General features: G+C 46.5%; 1 protein-coding gene across 1 annotated transcript; it reads left to right on the top strand.

Moving 5' to 3' along the window:
* Positions 1-152: 152 nt before the first annotated feature.
* On the top strand, positions 153-16,510 carry TDRD5 (tudor domain containing 5; the record flags this gene model as incomplete). Its single annotated transcript, XM_084266272.1, has 12 exons — positions 153-349; positions 563-801; positions 1,576-2,028; positions 2,809-2,936; positions 5,816-6,036; positions 6,925-7,131; positions 7,848-7,914; positions 8,859-9,059; positions 10,245-10,406; positions 12,379-12,522; positions 15,326-15,533; positions 16,338-16,510. The coding sequence occupies 12 exons, from the start codon at positions 153-155 to the stop codon at positions 16,508-16,510; spliced, it is 2,400 nt and encodes a 799-aa protein (XP_084122398.1).
* Between the last annotated feature and the right edge of the window lie 2,539 nt (positions 16,511-19,049).

A 19,049-nucleotide genomic window follows, 5' to 3' on the forward strand; every position in this document is an offset into this window, starting at 1 on the left:
CGACTCTTAATAACGTTGGAGTTTGGGTTTAAACACCGTAGAGGAACCGGGCCTCTTTTGCCTGTGGCTCCTGCACAACGCGCTGACATTTCCTGGCAGAAAGGAAACACACCTGACGTTCTGGCTCAGGAGGAGGCAGCGGCAGCAGCTCCATGCAGAGCGCCTATCCTAGGCGCCGGTTCCATAGGCCCGCCAGTCTCTGTGGGGCGGGGGCGGCGACGGATCCCTCGCCCGCCCGGCGCCTCCCTCAGCGGGGCGGCCCCGCGGCAGCGTCCTTGCGCCTCCGCCACGCGCTCGCGCCCCGAGCGGCGGGAAGGGGACTGCGCAGGCGTGATCGCGTGCGGACCGCGTGAGCGAGGCGGCGGGATGGCGGGGTGAGCCCGGCTGGCGGCGATTCTTTCTCACCCCCGGGGTCTCTAGGGGGTCCCCAGGTTTAGCGGCACTTAGGGGGCAGAACAGAGGGGGGAATCCCTAGGCTTGGGTTTAGGAGGGTTGTGGAGGGCAGGCTATGGGGCGGGGGTTTATGTAAGTTGTTTGCTACTTGCTTTTGTGCCTCCTGCAGTGTGGAGATGCCGAAGAAGGCGCGGCTAATGGAGGTCCTGAAGAAGGAGGTGAGATCACTGCTAATGGCAGCCAAAGAGGGCTTGACCCCGGGACAGCTGGAGCAGGAGTACAAGACCATGATTGGCAAACCTCTTCCCGCGCGTGCCCTGGGCTTCCAGTCCACCTTGGAGCTGGTGGCACATATGCCTGAAGTTGTCAGTGTCTGTCCCTATGAGAAGGGCACTTTAATCCTCAAAGGTGAGTTTTTGTTTCCTCACAGGTGAGAGCGTTGTTCGGAACCACTTACTGGTATGAAGCAATGCTCCAAAAAGGAGCTGTCACTTCTCTGTTAGTCTTTTGCCCATGTAGCTCTCTTTAATTTCTCATCTTTGATGTTTCTTCCTGCACTTTAAGCTGCCTTCTAATGCTTTTCCACTCTTTCCTCCAGAAGAATTACCCAGGCTTCTAGTTATTTTTTGTACATATTGTATTCTGTGCTCAGCTTAGAAACTGCAGTAATGCTTCTTAAAGGTACGCTAGAACTGGGAAGCTTTGCTTTTCCTATAAACGCAGGCTACAGCCAGAGCCAAAACCAGCAGTGGGGCCTCTTGGGAGAAACCATAAATACTTCCCAGCCTGTCCCCATAGGAAGCTTAGTCTGTATCAAAGAACCTTTTTAATTTTCCTTTTTGTTAGAGAAGAGCTGTGGAAGTAACTGCTAGGTGCAGAGACTTGATTGGGAAGAACTTACTGCAGCTGGGTTTCCTATTGTGATCCTATATCCAAGAATTTGGCCTGTCTTCCTAACCTGGCTTTGGCTTTATAGGGATGAGGATGCAAATTGGATGTTGGCTATTAAAAAGGAGAGGAAAAATGTTTGCCTGGCTAGGAATCACTGCTTTTGAAAGAGATACCTGCTTCTCTGAAGGGTGGGGGGAAGAGGAAAGAAAGGAAATAAAAGGTCTACACAGGTAAAGCTCTTGCTGATTTTCTGGTTTGGTAGTTTAATAGTATATTTCTTTTCTGTCATAGCTATTCCAGATGAGACTACTAAAGGGATTGCCAAACTGGTTGCCAGACAGAGAAGTGCTAAGGCAAGCAGGAGTGCTGCTGTGAAGGCAAAAGCAAATGCGGCTTCTTCCTCTAGGAAGCCACGATGTTTCTCTCAGAGGGTGAGGGTGCCTGTCCTGCCAGCAAGTGTGAAGGCTGAGCTGCAGGATCTCCTGAGTTCCTCACCGGTTCTGCTGTTGGACTTTGATGACATGTTCTTCAAACGCTTTGGCCGGGCATTCCAGTACACGCAATATGGATTTTTCTCCATGTTTGAAGTCCTCAGAAGCGTGTCTGATATCATTGGGGTGGTGCATACAAGAGAAGGTTCCTTGCTGACTCTGAAGAAGTACCTGTCAGGTGAGAGAGAGAAGGAAGAAAAGCAGGAAGAGGAGATACCACGAGGTGAGGTGCTGAAAGAGGAGATGCCGCCAGGTGAGCATCCAGGAAGAGATGTGAGGCAATGTGTTATTTGGTATTGGTGCTATGGGCAGGCAGCCGTGCTTCAAGTGGATGTCGCTGCATTCCTAGTTGGTTTAGTAGTGCTGGTTCCCTTCAGTTTTAGCACAGAAGGGCTGTGGGGTGCCACAGAAGGAGCTGTCGGGAGGGCATTGTCTTCCCAGCAAGGAACTTAAATGGAAGTTCTCTATGGGTTGTCGGTTTTCTTGGTGTAGGGTGAAAGAAGGGATGTTTAGCCAGTTCAGAGTACAAACCTTCTGAATATATGTGCAGGACTGGGATTTCTAGTCATTCTGGGCATAATGGATAGATAATAAAAATAGAAGTGCCTCCTGACTGCTCTGCAGGCTGATAGAGCCTTTCTGATGCACTTCAGGAGACTGAAGGTTTAGCACTAACCTGAAAGAAACAGAAGAGACTGCAGATGTCCTCAGCGTTCCTCCAACAGCTATGAGAGAATGCAGAAAATCATGTTCAGTTCCTACCCAATTCCTAACTTTTCTGGGGAAAAATCTTGTTGGCATCGTATTAGCAGATGATTTGAGATGCTTACAAAGAGCAAGTGTGTTAATTTATTAATACAGTGAAGGATGCTTCTCAGGTGAATCCTCGTGACTGTGGTGGCTGTGAATGTTAAAACAGATGAGATCAGGACCAGTGCTTTCAGACTTTTTTTCAGGTGTCTACTCTTCCTGCTTAATTTGCAACGCTGCTTCAGTCCAACAAAGAGTAGCAGCCAAATTACTGTCTTTGCAGCAGCACCTGCAGTTGAGATGCCTCCTTTGGAGCCCAGCTGTGAGACAGAGAGCTTCCACCTGACAGTAGAAGAGGAGTCAGAGCCAGTGGAAACACAAGCAGTAGATTTGGGCAATGGCCTCAAACAAGTAAGACAAAGCAATCTGGAGCTTTTTTGTGTTTAATCCAGGAGGTGATTCTCTCTTTACTGCTTTTGTTCCTGTTGAGTTTGAATTGGGGATGCACTGCTGCTTCTAAGTACCTGTTTTAGGTGAGTCTTGGAGGTGATGAGACTCAAACTGACCTGGTGTATAGAGCTTTATGTGCCATCTGAGCTAGGTCTTTTTCTTGTCTCTTTCTGGTCCTGAGATCTGTGGTGCAGACTGTCCGAGGGCAGTTAAGCATGACCTTGCTCCCTGATGATACCTTTTGATGTACTAAATGTAACTGGACTTAAATGACTTTGTCCTGAGACTAGTGCAGAGTGTCCTCTACTGCACTAGGTGGGGCTTAAGTGTCAGGCAGCTGTGTGGCAGAGCTGGGAGGTGGTCCTCAGATAGCAGAGTTGAGACTCTAGGAATCGAGCTGCTTGGTTGGACTTGGAAAACTTTTGAGCTTGGTTTGGTTGTTTTGTTTAGCAGGGTATTTTTAGAAAGAGTTGGAAAAGCCCAGTGCAGAGGCCCTGAACTGCCAGACCTGATTGGGATCATTTGTTTGTGTCCCATCTCTTCTTTTGATTTGATCATCTTTAGGTCTTTTCTCAGGAAAATCCTCCTGCTGAGAGTTATTTCCTCTGCAAAATTAATCTTGTGGCTGTACACAACTGTACAGTTGGTGCATATAGGCAGGGAAGGGGTCCCAGGAATTCTTGAATTTGGTGGCTTGTGCATTAATGAATTTAGAAGCCTGGAGCTACAAATTGGACTTTGTGCAGTGTTTCATGAAACACACGCTTTAGAGATTTTTGGCAGGCTGTTCTGCTCACAGAATTAAAGACATTTTAATTTGGTGTGATGAAGTCTGCAGGGAATTCCCCTAGATCAAAGTCTGCTTGTGGGAAGAGTAAAAAAAAAAAGGGGGGGGTGATGAGGGGAGATAAGGTCCCAGTAGCCCCAGATCTTTGTTATTTTCTATTGCAAAGGGAACCTGTTCAAAGATCCTGGTAGGATAAGTCTTAGAAGATGATTGTAGGACCAGTATTTCATAGAATCGAAGAATTGTCTTGGTTGGAAAGGACCCTTTAAATCATCAAATCCAACCATCAACCATATTTGTTGTGAAGCACCAAATTTGCTGGTTTGTTTTAAAGATGCCCTAAGGGAGGAGGAAAGCAAGATTGAACGTGTTAGTTCTGGTGTGCAGCAAACACTTGTTTATCGGGGTGTTGCAGGGTATGGAGAGGGTCCCCTGCTCCTGGTGCGAGGTATCCAACCATCCGGTCACTAGAGACTAATAGTGGAAGTGTTGTAAGGAATAGATGAGGGACAAGGGCTGAGTCAGTCTGCTCAGCCCTGAGAAGGGAAAAGGATACAGAGCGGCTGCTCTCAGCAGCTTTTTCTCACCGCCCTGGGCAAAAGGAAAGGTGTCATCCACAGCCCTCTTAGCAGCTGTCAGTCCAGCTTAGGGCGAGGAGCTGGCCATTCTTGCAAGCCCTGTCTCTTGTAGACCTGGTTTTACAGAGTGTTCTGTTGGTTTATCTTTTTGTAAATCTGTTGCTTTTGCATAAACGTGTTTAAGTAAGTACGTGTCTTCCACGTCTCCCAGAGCCATGTCTGTTGTCGCTACTGATGTGTGAGCTACTAGATTGTTAAGGTTACACGTGGTCTTTATAGATCAAAATGAAGAGTATTCTTGGAGAAAAGCTGGCCCTTAGAACTGCCACTATTCACAGGCACTTCTTAGAGGAAAGCCATGCAATGTAAGGGTTTTTAGAGGTGATGTTGCTGCTGAGGCAAGAATTCCCTCAGTTGCCTTTTAACTCAGAAATGCTAACTCACTGTTTAACTCAGTGTTTTAGTCAAAATTCGTAACTCAAAAAAAAGGGGGTGGAGCATTAGCCCTTGCTCAGTTTCCATGAGAGATTTTTATATGCTGCTTTAAAAAAATGGTTAAAAGAGGTAGTACTACAAAGCCCCAGTGTTTGAATTTGGCCATATAAGAAATGGGGGGGGGGGAGGTGTGCTGGAAGACAAATTTCCCATACATTGTCTGATGTATAATGCAGCAGTAACTTATTGCATCTTCATGATTTGTAAAACTGAAATAATTTTGACCTCTGATCATTGGAGGAATGTCATTTGGCACAAAAGAAGGTGCTTGAGGCAGTGAAAGTAATTAATGTCTGATTAAAGTTCCAGTCCATGCTATGTCAGGTGAAATAATGTTTTCAGAAGTTAAGGAATAATGCAGAATTGTAAAGCTGTGCTAAAGTTGCACAAATTTATCTTGACTGAGAAAACAGAATTTGTAGGTTTTGTTTAGTTTTGTCCTTGGGAAATAGCTTTATTGTGTAAGTGACATGAATTTGTGCCTTCTGTCACTTTTGAGTCATTTTCAGGTAGTTTTGTGCTTTGGTCAAGTACTCTGTGGTCATAAAACACAGCAAAAACATCTGTTGGCTAAAATCCAGCAAACAGGTGGGTTGTGTGTGGTTTGTTTGGGGTGGGGCCTTTTGTTCTGCTTCTTTAGCAACAGCCACTCAACACTTTTGTCTAAATGTGACATGACTATAACTCATCTCCTTTATTGGTTGTGGGAATGTGGCCAGTGGTATTTTTGTTGTGCCCCTCTTTAAAGTGGAGGGAAGAAAGAAGGAAGTGGGGAGAAAGCGTGTGTGAAAATGATTGCATCTGTCACAGGGAAACCTTTAATCCAAGATTGCATGACTTGTTGGGATTATCTGTTATTCAGTAATTCACAGGTCCCTAGCAAAGCAGAACTATTTTTTAACCTTAGTGGAAAGGCCAGCGATGTGTAGTCAGTGCATGACAAGATATCGGAGTGCCACCTTCCTCTTGTCCCTTTGTAGCCTCAAGAGTTGGAGCAGTCCCTGCAAGCCAAGTTGACACTGACTCCAGAAATCCCCCCAGATGCTGTTCTGGACAGAAGCCTTTGCAGTTTACCACTACTGGAGAGAGGGTGCTTGGTGGGAGTCTATGTAGAGTACATCGTCTCTCCTACCCAGTTCTACATCCACATCTGTACTAAGGAAGAATCTCATGAACTGCAGGATATGATGTTTGAGATGAGGTATGAACATGCTGTGCTGATTCAGTACTACTACATGGTGTGTGTGTGTGTGTGTGGAGTGAACAGGGCACCCAGCTGTTAATTATGGTCACTGCTGGCTTGATTAGTTGATATGGAGGTGCCAGTGCTGCACCAAAACATGATGCTTTCCCATTCCTTTTAACTAGCAATCCACAAGTGTGTTTAAGAGTGTTTCATAGTAGTTTGCCTGCATCCTAGATGGTTTTAAACTTTAAAAGGTTATGGAAAGGAACTTTAGGGTTGCTTTGCACGTCTCTCTTGTCTGCGATGCTGTTGCTGATGTGCTCAGTTACGGCTTTTACATCCTTCTCCAAAAGCAACAGGTAATATGTAGGCCTTTGTCATGTCTCTATTTGAAAGCAAACCCCTGTCAGTGGCTTTGTTTGTGTCAGTTACACTATGGGATTCTGTTCTGCCATGACAGCAATGCAATCGCTGTTAATTGCGCACCAGAGGAAGAGCTTGATGTCTGTGGGGCACGTGTAAGTGTGATTACAGATGCTGCAGATAGGTACTGTGTATGTGATGCAGAACCTGGATCACAAGAAGCACTGACATGTCACGGTATTGTTAAAAATTAATTACTAGAATTACTGTATTTAGCCTCTGATTAATCCCCATTAATGAAGTTTTTGTTGGACCCCAGTAGTATCATCCAAATGTTAAAAGTTCAGGTTTGTATTTTTTATTGTTGTGTCAGTTTGTGTTGCAGAGTGGAGATGTAAAGTATCTATTAAAAGAACTCCTGAATATTCCTGTTGTGGGGACTCTGAGAAATCAGGATTCTTCTGAAGCCATGTATATTTCTTTTTGTTCATCTGTTGCATCCTACCAAGTACAGGAGTTAGTTATTGTTATCTCTTGCAGACACTGTTACTCAAATAAACAAGTTTCTGATCGTTACATCATGCCTGAGTCTTCAGTACAGCCTGGACGTCTTTGCTGTGTGACAGTCTCGAAGTGGTGGTACCGTGTTATCATCCACCGTGAGATCAATGACCAGGAAGTGGAGGTGTTCTACCCAGATTATGGAAACCTCGAAATTGTCCAGAAGTCTTGTCTGAGATTCCTCAAGTAAGTAAATTACACGTGGGTGACAGAATCACAGAATAGTAGAGATTCAAAGAGAGCTCTGGAGGTTATCCCGCCCAACCTCCCTGCTTGAGCAGGGCCATCTAGAGCAGGCTGCACAGACCCCAACCTGCTCGTCAACCCTGTCCATCACCCCTTCACAGTGAGTTTGATCTAAATCTTTTCCTGGTTTTGCCTTCATTCCTCAGTCTTTCCTCTTGCTGTTTTCTGTCACTTTGGGTGCAAGTTCCCTAATCCTTCTTCATGGGCTCTGTGAATGGATGTAAATATCTTCCTGAATGAATAGCAGTCCAAGTGGGATGCGCTTGGCGTGTCAGAGGTACTTGTTTCTCCTCTGCAATTCAGTAACTTCTGTATTTGCTTCTGTCCTCCTATTTGCCTCTATTCATGCTTGGCCATCAGCTTTTATTGGTTTCAAACGTCATTGCTGTCTGTCCATAACTTTGGAATTATAAGGGCTTATGACAGGAAGATGCTTGGGCAGGGGAAAACATAAGGCATCAGTTGTTATTCTGCTGTGCCCGTTTTCTGGATGTGTTTTCCAAAGCTGCTGTTGAGTTATATTCATAAGTGCAATGTCCAATATGTGTGTCTCTTGCTAAGCTGCTTTTAAAAATCCAGTAAAGGAGGAAGTTCTGCTCTTCTGCCTAGTTTTGCTTTTTTTTTTTTTGCAGTGATGGCTTTGTTTTGTATTATAGGTGGTGCTACTTGAAGCTCCCTGCTCAGGCCATCCCATGTTCCTTGGCATGGGTAAAACCTGTGGAGGCAAGTGTTCACGTGCAGTTTTGTTTGTGTTTGAGAGCCATCGAGTAGAGGTTGGCTTTTTCTCTTGATAAGGGCAAATGTTTGGATTAATTCAGGTCCCCTTGATGTTTACAGCAGAACCGGTGCTGTTGTGTTCAGCAGTGTGACTGTAAGTCTCTGCCTCTGCATGTCATCACTGTTCTGCTGTTTTCCATGTGATCAGAGTATTCCTCCTTATGTTGTTGCAGAAACATACAGCTACTGTTAAGCAAATCAGCAAACTTAGGTGTCTTCCCCTGCCAGTAGTTCTCCAGGGCTCTTCTGAAGCCTTGGTAGCTCCAGCCCTCTGTTCAGAAAATTCCTTCTGTGATGAAGCTTTGAGTTGGTTTGATGCAATCAGCATAGCCAAAGAACTATGGAAGTCATAAGAGAGTTTCTCTGTGCTGGAAAACCTCTTGACCAAGAAGCCTGAGAAATAAAATCTCTGAAAGAAAGCATGCAAGCAGAGTTGCTTTTTCTGTGCTTTAAAGACATTGCTTCAGTTAAGAAAAGTTGCTTCCTCTGGTTTTTGAGAGTTTAAGAATCACAGTTTTCACTGTGGTGATGGTTAGCAGCTTCTTAAAAACATTTGATGTTTTTAGTGTCAAATCCTGTGATTCCAGGAATTTAAAAATCACCACCACAAACAACTGCAATTTTGGGGAATTGTGATAAAATCACTGGCAAATGCCATCAAACCCTGTTTGGAAATAGGTATTTTGATGGGCATTCCCAGTGTTACTAGGGTTGCAGGCTTTGGGGTAGTTTGGTTTAGCTCGGTGCTGGGAAGTTTTGCTTGACTTCCCTGTAATTGTCCCTAGCCTGACCTAGTTAATTGCCTTTTTGACAAGTGCCCACAAGGGAGAGTCTCTGGCAGTGGGTGTCGGTCTGTTTGTCATACCTTTACATTCCTGTCTCTTCCTCAGGGTACGTGGTCCAGCGCAGCAACTCTCCTCTTCAGGAAGCTGTGTGGCTCCAAGCTGCTTGTGGGCATCGTGGATGAATATGTGAACGGTGTTCTGCATCTCTTCCTCTGCGACACAAGCACGGAGAAGGACATCTACTTCCACTCTGTCTTGGGGTCTGAGGGGTGGGCTGATGTCTGCAGAGAGAACTTTCCTTCCCAGGTCAGGAGGGAGGCTGCTGAAAGGAAGGGCAGGGGAAGGTTCTGTAGGGTGGCTGTGATGGGAAGGTCTTTAGCTTCAAGCAGATAGTTCTGTGAGGAGCCAAGCTGGTGTTCCTTGCTTTCCTGTAACTTGCCGTTCTGTGGCTGCATCCAATAGTGTCTGGCTGTGTGAGATCTCCTTTTGGCTAAGGTTTGCTCTGGTTTTATTTTCATCCTTCCTTCTAACAGGGGATTAGGTTTTAATTTTTTATAAAGTTGATTGGGTTGTTGGTATTGATGGTTCATTTGAAGATTACACTAATGTATATAAATCATGTGGAAAAGTAAAACAGCTATAGATGTTCTGAGCATAGGGACAAACTGAGAGGGAATTGAGAGATTGAGACGTGTTAGTTACTTCACTGCCTGTTGTCAACTCTAGCAAGTTTTGCTAGTCATAAGTTGAGGCTCCTGATTTATCCAAGAAATTAATGAGAGCAAGTTGATTAGACTTTATTTTCTGATGTCAGTAGTGCTACACAGTGGCATAGGCAGTTGAGTGAGGAACAGGATAGTTAAATAACTTAGTTTGGCCTTCTCTGCTTTAGGCATTAAAGATTGGTTTTGTCATTAACAAATTGAATTATGGAAGTGATCTTGATTTTAAAAGTCTCTTAATTTGCCAGTGAAATGCACAATGTTGGACAGCACAACCACAGCGGATATAACATTGTGCCTTGGACAGACATTAAGTTGTAAGCCAGTGCAGAGAGCATTTATGATTCAGGCCCAGCAGTGTCATTGTGTGAGTATCTCAGCTCAGTTTCAGTAAGAACGGTGTGGATCTGAAAACCCTTGGAAAGGTACTGCTGCGATTTTATATCTCAGCAGCAAGTCAGGCTTTACAGCCCTGAGTGCTTGTACCTGTTTCATTCAGTAGAAACAGAATGTGTGTGTTGGCTGGCTTAGATCTTGTCATTGCATTTTTGCATGGGTATGTCCAGTTTTGGAGGAGAGGGGCATTGCTGAGTAATTTTGTTGCTGGAGGGAGAGAAGTTGATTTTCAGAGTTGGACAATTGCTGCAAGAGTTGGGGGCTGTGTGAGCAGTGTGCTTCGTAAAATATTTGCTGAATCCTTGTTATTCTTTGTGGTAACCACAGCATGGTTTTGTCAACTATACTGAGGGATTTTTTAATTTGTTTCTAGGGATTCAAGGAACTGAATCCTTCAGCCTTGTATGTTCAGCTCAGTGGAAATCAGGAGAATGCTGAACTGGTGGAGCCAGACCTTTGCTTGCAGCAGGAATCTTCAGATGCAGATAACGAAGCAGCAAGCTCAAAGCAGAATGGTGATGAACCGTGTGACGAGGTGGGAATTTGACTGTGGCATTGCTGTCATTCAGTGAGATCAGCTCCAAGGGTTGGTCATACATGTGTTGTAGTCCCACGCATTCTTTCATGGACTTGTTTTGGGAGGGGTGTTTTTGCTTTTGTAGAAAGCCAGGAGACCTGTAATATGAAAACAATTACAAGTGGAAATGTAATACATCTCTAGCTGCTCACCCTCTAATCCTTTGCAGACTTCAGGGAGTTTTTGTGCTCAGTACTTTCTCTAACCTCCCCATATGCACCATAATTTGTCAGTTGGAGAATAGACTCTGAGAACTCAGACCAGTAACAGGTTCTTGAGGCCAGTTTGACTTAGCACTTTCACGTTTTGCACTCCCAGGAGCCAAGTGTTTTCCTGTTGCATCTCTGGGGGTTGGCAAAGGATGTGTAATGATTTGAGGTGTCCTTTAAATGTGGGAAAAGACCAGAAGAATTATTTGCATTAAGGGTCTCACTCATTGTAAACTTACCTGAAAGGAAGCAATTTACAATCCTGATAGTTGCACAACTATAGTCTTCTTAAGAAGATAACTCAAAAGGTGAGTGATATCTGGATGTGGATACTGCTTTACACCTTTGATTTCAGACCGTGTTCCAAAGAGGAGCCCTTTGCTAATTAACAGGTGGAGAAACTGATGAACAGAGAGATTTAAGCAGGGAGTAAACCCCAGGTCTTGAGTGAGGTCTAACGTAGTAATGTTACAAATACCAGGAACACTTGTCTACAGGTGTCTTTCTACTTTTTGGTGTTAAATTTGTAGTATTTTCATGACCCATGTTACTACAAGGGCCAATGCACCTTTCAAGTGAATGTTGAAGTGTTCAGCAGCAGGCCAGCTCCAGCGTTGTTTTACTGACTCTGAAATTAAGAGTATAAGCAAGTGTAATGTTAGTAACTCCTAAAGCCGTCGTTTTGCCTAGGTTTTGTTTCAGCCAACTGCATTTCTGTGCTAGAGAAACTATGTAGGGTGTATATCTTGGGTATTAATGGCCTTGCACTATCAGTGTATCTTCTGAACTGAAGGACACAAACAAGCATCTTTCTGTACGTAAAACTAATGTGATGAAGACTGCAAATCAGAGTTTATTGGGATTTTTTATTTTATTTTTTTCCTAATGGGAAAAATCTGGAGAGTACCCTAACTAGTTATCTGTAACAAGATGCCACAAGTGTGTCAGGCATAGCTGGTGATGAAATCACCAGTGGAATGCATATGCATCCAGGTTTTGTTGTGTCTGATTTCAAGGCGGTTCTTGGAATCCTTTTCCAGAAATTGCAGTCTGCTAGATCTCTCTTTGTGCAAGACTTCAAACATTTCCTCCTCTGCTGTTCTGTTTAGCTGTCAAAAATGTTTCCTTACCTTCCTTGGTGCATCACTAACATGTATCATGGATGACAGCCATAAAATGGCTCAAAACGTTTTGAACTGGAATGAAATGTATCTAATGTGACACTTGCTTAGCTAGCATTTTCTGGTAATTCCTCTTATGCAGTGGGGAACTCCCTCTGCAATGTCCACTCTTAGACTGACCTCGTCAGGATTTTTTTCTTTCACCCTACCTTAAGTGCAGAGCAGCTGGATGCTGTTGTATCAGCTCTGCTGTCAGGACACTTCTTCATGATAAGATTTCTCAGAAGACAGTGAGCAGTAAGGGGAAAACACTGCTTGAATAAAACTCTGCTTTCCAAGTGGTAAGTTTTACTGTGGAGGAGAGAATATAAAGTGACAGATTCTTGTTTGCATTATTTCCTGCCCTTCTGTGTTCCTTCTGTCCTTTCCAAAGACATAAGTTAAAATTTCTGAGCAGGGCAGAAAAACCACTTGGCATTTCTTTCTCAGTTAATCTGCTGGAGGAATCAACAGATCGCTCTGTATCTTGCTCCCACTGCATCCTGCTTTCTTCTGCCCCTACTCACTGCACCTTAACTCTTGCTTTGTCCATCTCTTTAGGAATGGCACCTGTCTGCTAAGGAGGAGACACAGGATGATGTGCAGCCGTTTTTGAATGAAGTGGATGTCCCAAGAACAACAGACCAAGACCCTGCACAGGATGATACAAATGAAACTCCTACAGATCTTATGGCAGTGGTTAAGGTAAAGGTGTTTTTCTCAGCTATTGCTGTTGAGGGGGGATGTTGGTTTGGTTTAGATTATTTGAATAACCCTTTGATTGCTTTGACAACTTGTGAGGGTTTTTTAAAGTGACTAACAAAGAAATAATGACTGGTTATTAGCATGGGCTCAGAGCTATAAATTTTCCTCTTTGCTGTTGTTTCTGGTATTATTGATGATAAACTCGTGCTCTACTAGCACGTCAGGGTATTGTGGGAACACAGCTGACCACTTCAGCATCTGGCCCTTCTTCATTCCTCTGCTTCCCCTCTATTCACAGTCCTGAGGGTTACAGGGAGAATTCAGGAGTTAATATGGGGCTCCTCTGGATCACACAGGTCTCCCTTCTTGAGTTAGGAGGATGTGTTTGGAAGGGTTGTGCTTTGGACTGTCACTTGAGGTGATATGTGGTGCTGGTGTTGCGAGTTTGCTGCTTAAATAATGATTAATGATGAGTCTGACAGAGCCCACAGTGTGGCACTTGGCAGGTGGGTTCAGAGGGGAGCCAGTGTCAGGATTTCTGCAGGTACAGAGCGCATTGCAGAGCTGGAACTGGGAGTGTGCCTACATGGTTTGGGACAACCACAGCTCCTTAACACACCTGGAGGTTGGTAGTGGCTGAGACAAAGCACTTTCCAGAAGGGTGAGGGGGAACGCTGGAAGAACTGGTGGCTCTGGAGGATGTTCCCTGAAAGGGATGGAGAGAAAACAAGCTGGGGAAAAGGAACTTGAGGGAACGTGAAAAAAGCTTCTAGTAGCAACTGTGGGGAGAAAGTATGAGATGGAGGCAGGGGGGTCAGTAGCAGTAGGGTGCTTGAGCTGACTTAAATGCTCCTCTGCAAATATTAAACTACATGTGTCCCAAAGTATAGGAATTTCCTAGCTGGATCAGAGAAAGCTTGGGCATGTTTTTTTGTCCCTGGCTGTGATCCGTGTTACAGTCTTTAGAATAAGTGAAAAGAATTTCTATCAAGGAAGAGCATGGGTTGAAGAAACAGTCCTGCCTATAGACATAGGGGCAGGGGGAATTGCATCAGTCAGCTAGGAAGATTTCCTTTCTCTGTTTCCTGCTCAATCTCTTGGCCTCAGGGTTTTGTGGCACTTACAGCATCACCAAGCAGTATTCTCTCCTCTTCCAGTTTTCACTGCTCATGTTTTCCTTTTCAGTGGTGGTCTTAATTGTGTGGATTGGGAGGAAGAATAGATACTGCCTTACTTCCTGCCCCTCACAGCACTCTAGGCTGCCCTGCCTCTTTTGCCTCTTCTGTAAACTGAACAGCCTCTGAATTATTTCCATCCCAGCTTTTCGCAGTGCTAACAGACATTCAGTGTCTGCCCTTGCACCCCGTCTGTCTCTGCTTTGCCCTGGAGTGGGCAAAGGACACTGCCTGTCCCCCAACAAAAGGACAGTGTGGGTGGCATGAGGAGATAATGATCATCTTTTAATCCTGTTCTTTTTGTTGTCCTAACAGCCTGTATTTTACTGCAGGGTAGGCAGAGGTTGTCAGTGGGCTGGTGGTGTCAAGCTGAGTAGCTGGCTAATTTGACCTCAGTGATGCCTGCCATTCAAATTATTTTGTCCTGGCATCCTGTTGGCACTGAACTGCTGCTGCTCAGCCAATGTAGCTCTCCTTGCTGCTTCAGGAGTGCCTCAGGGTCCCCTTTGGGGGGCCCAAATCAAATTGCTTGAATCTACCTGTGAAGGAAAAACCCCAACCAACTGAAAAAAAAAACAACCCCAAAACCAAAAAAAAAAAACCCAAAAAACCAACAAAAGCCCCCATCAAATTAGTTTTTTCTGGGTTGATTCTCTGAGCATACTCTGACCAAGGGGTGAAGCACCTCTGGATGGTGACTCACCACTTCTCAAGATGAATGGATGCCTTTCTTCTGCTGCCTTTACAACAGAAGCAGCCTAGAGAGCAAGCATCTTAAGTTTTGAACAGCTGTGGTTGGGCAAGGCAAATTACTGCTTGTCTATCACATCACTGCATTTCTCCTCCATGCTGAATTGACAAACACAAATGTTGGCTCTGGTCCATGTGTAATGCTGTGACATGGGTCATCATCCCTGGAACTTAAGTTTAATTTGTTTTCTTAAGCAAAAAAATGCAGAGGGACTTCCTCTGACTCTGCTCCCACTCCCTTGCAAAAACTCCCTCTGCTGTTGCCATTGCTTTTTCTGCATGGGGCTGCTGAGAGATGAGCCAGCTGTTACTACTTTGCTAAGACATGGTGATTTCACAGAATCATAGAATGGTCTGGGTTGGAAGGGACCCCAAGGGATCATAGAGCTCCAACCCCGCTGCCACAGGCAGGGACACCAACCTCCAGGCCTGGATCTACACAAGGTTGCCCAGGGACCCATCCAACCTGGCCTTGAACACTTGCAGGGATGGGGCATCCACCACCTCTCTGGGTAGCCTGTTCCAGCACCTCACCACTCTCTCTGTAAAGAACTTCCCCCTAAAATCCAATCTAAACCTTCCTTCCTTTAGTTTTAATCCATTCCCCTTGTCCTGCCATTATCTACCCTTTTAAACCTTGTCATAATCTGTCATGCTTCTCAGCTTGCTGTGCAGGGAAAGCTGCCCTCTGGACAAAGTTATGAGTAACTAGTTTTCTGGGGGTTGGTTTGTTGTGGGCTTGTTTGTTATTTTAGACTAACCAGTTGCTGACATTTCAGCTCTTTGTGGACTTTGAGAGGTAATAAAGATCAAGGCAGCTAATGAGCTGAGTGTGCACTAATCACACCCTCTCCTGAGTTTTTTATATACGTTTGCAGACACCTCATTCTCTTGGAGAGTCCTCAATGCCTGCTGTCTTACTCAAGTCAGTGGAAGACATTTACACCTCCTTTACCCACTCTGAGCAACCAACAGAAATGAGCCAAGATGACCCTGACCAGAGACTTCCCAACAAGGCTCAGCGTCCTGAAGCTGTACTTCCCTTCCTCCTTATGGCAGTGCCGTTCATGCTGGACAACTCTAACAGTACGAGCAGATTTGTCAGTAGGCTCAGTGGAAAGCTGAGCTGTCTGTTACTGTGCTGCGAGTCGTGGGGGCGCTGCCGGGCCTCCCAGGGGCCGGTGCTGCTGCTTGGCTGGAACAGCTGAAAGTGCCGGTGTTGCTGGGGGCTGGCGGGGCCACGGTAGTAACTGGCTGGGTGCAACGCATCGGTTTGACTTCTGTGCAGCGAAATTGATTTCTAAATGTTTAATGGAAACAAATGAATTGAGGGTTACTGCTCTGATCATATTTGTTGTCGTTGTCTTTTCTGGACTTCCGCTGCTTTGGTGCGGAAGCTTTTGTTGCTCCGCTCGGTAGGTTAGCCTGTGTTCCTTTTGTTCTCTCAGTCTCCCAACCATGAGGGACAAAAGCATTTTTTTTAGCCTTGTAAGGTCCCTGTGAGGGTGTTTGTCTTCCACCTTCTGACGGATGAGAGAATTTACAACACCCACATAAGTAGCCCGATTTACAAGGTAGATGAAGTGACTTGTTGAAGGCAGAGCCTGTTTGTGGCTCGGAACAGTCTGTCTGGAGTGGAGGCTCAGTCCTCTGGCCAGGAGCTACTCAGTTCACATCTGATTTCCCACCTCTGGGGAAGTTGGGGTGAGCACCAGGAGGAGAGGGAGAGATGCTCCTGGATTATACTGTTGGGTTCACCAAAGGGCTGTGTAGTAGAAAGTCCTCTTGGTGCAACCTGCTAAGGTCCAGGCAAAAAGGGTTTCGGTCTAAACCAGAGCTCTTAGATTTGCCAATGTAGATACCATCTTTCTTTTCTGTCTCCTTCTGCAGATGAAGAGGAAATGAAGAGCAAAGACCTTGCAGGGTGTCCTGCTGATGGGCTGTGCAGCACCAGTGGGTTTTCTGACGAATGCCCATCTTGGAAACTGTATCTCCCTCGTACCTCGCTGTCTGCGGTGCTGGCCTCTGCGCGCTTAGCCACTCCCCGCGGCTACTTCCAGTGACCCCCGAGCCTCAGAAAGAGGGTGTGAGAAGAGGTGAGACGCTGGAGCAGCTGCTGAAGAAGGCTGCCTCGAGCAGCAAAGGCCACCTGTGTGATGACCATGTTGTAATTTTCCTTGTTCAGAACCATTTAATCCCTTGGAAAACCTGTAGCCTGACATTTTCTCAGACGTGCCCAGTACTTGTGTTACTCTTGGAAAATGGTTTGGTTTTGTTGTGCTGGTGTTGTACTGGCTTACTGTTCTTTAACGGTTCAGGAGAACATCTGTGTGTCACTTCAGTTCAGGAGGGGAAAACAGGAGGGGATGGATGCTCTACACTCTCCTTGCTATTAGGAGAGGTAGGGACTGAGCTCAGGAGTCAGCCTGTGTGAAGTGCTGTTAACTTGCAAAAAGAAACCTCCTTCCCCAAGAAAAAGACAGAGCAGTCTTGTCAGTGAATTAGTGCCACACAAAAGCATTAGGAATCCCATGTTACAGATACTGGGGAAGATCCCTAAAGAATCCATTGAGAGAAAGCTTGATGTTTGTGTAGCTCCCTACCTGTGGCAGGAAATCTGCTTGGGCTTATAATGCAGAGAAAAGCTCTGGAAACAAAAGTGCCCTTGTCGTGAACACTGGCTTTCAGCTGGTTTGCTGGTGCCTGGACTGTTCCTCCAGTCGTCAGGGCCTGCGAGGGCCACCCTGTCCCCACCTGCAACCGTGCCAGAGGGGTGCTTTGCTGCATGCCACCAAGAAGAGCTCCAGATAGGGTTTAACATTCATATTGTGCTAGATGGTCTTTAAAGCTTGCTTCCAACACAAACTGTTCTGTGAGTATTTTGTTTTCATTTCAGCCTTTAGGGGTGGTTACGGATGTAGAAAGGGCTGGAAAAAAAAGTGTTGGGGGGTGGAAGAGAAGATTTGGGGATCATTAGGAAATGACAGGAAGCTAACAAAGGAGAGGGAAGCAGAGAGGTGGGGAGCTGTGGCTTAAGCTGGGGCTGTACAACCCTGCTGGGAGGTCCAGGTTTTGGGCCGGGGCCGTGCATCACTTGTGTTTGTCATCGAGTCTGACAGGTGGCTAAACTGGAGCTGAGCTTGCTCAGAGCTGTCTGGGCAGTGGAGTGTCTCCAGCACCATCCTTCGTGCTGCACTAGTCCAGGAGGTGAGAACTGGGTCTAGGTTGTGCCCAGGAGTCCTCACCCACTGTGTCCACCCTGTGCAGCAGCAGGAGGCTGTGGGATGGAGGAGATGTCACCTTGTCCCTGCAACTGTTGGATCACTGCTAGGTGGTAGCCAAGGTGAGCTCTTGGCAGCTTGGCTCCCTTCACCCTAAGACTCCTCTTGGGGGGGGGTGGTCAGCTGCCTCTGTTGTTGCTCCCCACCTGGGATGTGGTAGGTCCCACTGATGCCTGGAGGTGTAACTGTGGGCTTTTGGAATGAATCCACTGCTGCTCATTGTGAGCTGTCCCGGCAAGTTGGGGATGGGGAAATGCTGTGGGGGTCTGGAAGGGGGGAGTGTGGGCAGGAGGTAGGTACAGTGTTTTGCTGCGATCATGGACCTCTTTTGATGCTTGACTGGGCGGTTGGGGCTTTTCTATGAGCTTTTGCCATTCACCTGTTGTCTGCAAGTGTGTGATCAGTTTTCCACACCCCCTCAATCCAGATAAAAGGTGTGCAAAGCCTTAGCCCTGAGCCGGGACCCCAAATCCCCACCAGCACCTGGGGGACAGAAAACCCACCCAGAGCTGGTCCAAGGGGACCTGTGCTGATCACCTCAGCTGTGCAGTGGCATCTCCTTTCCCAGAGCAGCTCGGGTCATGTTTCTCATGCCCAGCAGGTCCCTGTATGTACATCTGCTGCTTAAGGCAGTGGAAAAAGAGAAAAGATGCCTCAGGGACTGGGAAGTGATGTCGCATCCATGTCCCTGCTCCAGGGAGTTGCCACTGCCAAGCGGGGGAGACGGAGAGGTGGCTCTGCCAGATGTCATTGTGGTCAGCCCAAGCAAGCTGTGAAATTTGGAGGGGCCCAACACCACAGAGGTGTCTGATGAAGGATGTTCTGCCCTGTGACAGCCCTGTCTCTGCGGGTGTCGGGTCACTGGAGGTGCCTGTCCTCAAGGAGATGCTTCGTGGGACCCTTTCAGTGAAGCAGCTGATGGGGTGTCCCCCATGCCAGGGTGTGTGTGCAAAGGGGTCCTGCTCCTCGAAGCAGCAGGGAGTGGGGTTGCCTTCCTTTGCCTCTGGTTTGCACCTTTCTCTGTAGGGGGGCTGTGCTGCCAGTGGAGGCTCTCAGCTGGGAGGTCCCAGGGGTGGAGGACTGAAATGTTTAGAGCAGATTAAAAATTGAAAGGTGGCGGCTCTGCAGCTCTTCCTAAAAGCCGGGGGTTACGCAGAACACCAGCGAGGTGTGTGCTCTGGGGACTCGCTAATGGATGTGGGCACTGTGCGGGGTCTGGGGTCGGCACAGCCAGGTGGGGGGAACCGGAGCGGGCGGCTGTCCTCCCGGCTGGGCTGGTGGGAAGCGGGTCCTGGCATTTTGGTGATGGAAATGGGGGGGA

This window comes from Gallinula chloropus (genome assembly GCF_964237585.1).
Source record: "Gallinula chloropus genome assembly, chromosome: 6".
Taxonomy (NCBI): domain Eukaryota; kingdom Metazoa; phylum Chordata; class Aves; order Gruiformes; family Rallidae; genus Gallinula; species Gallinula chloropus.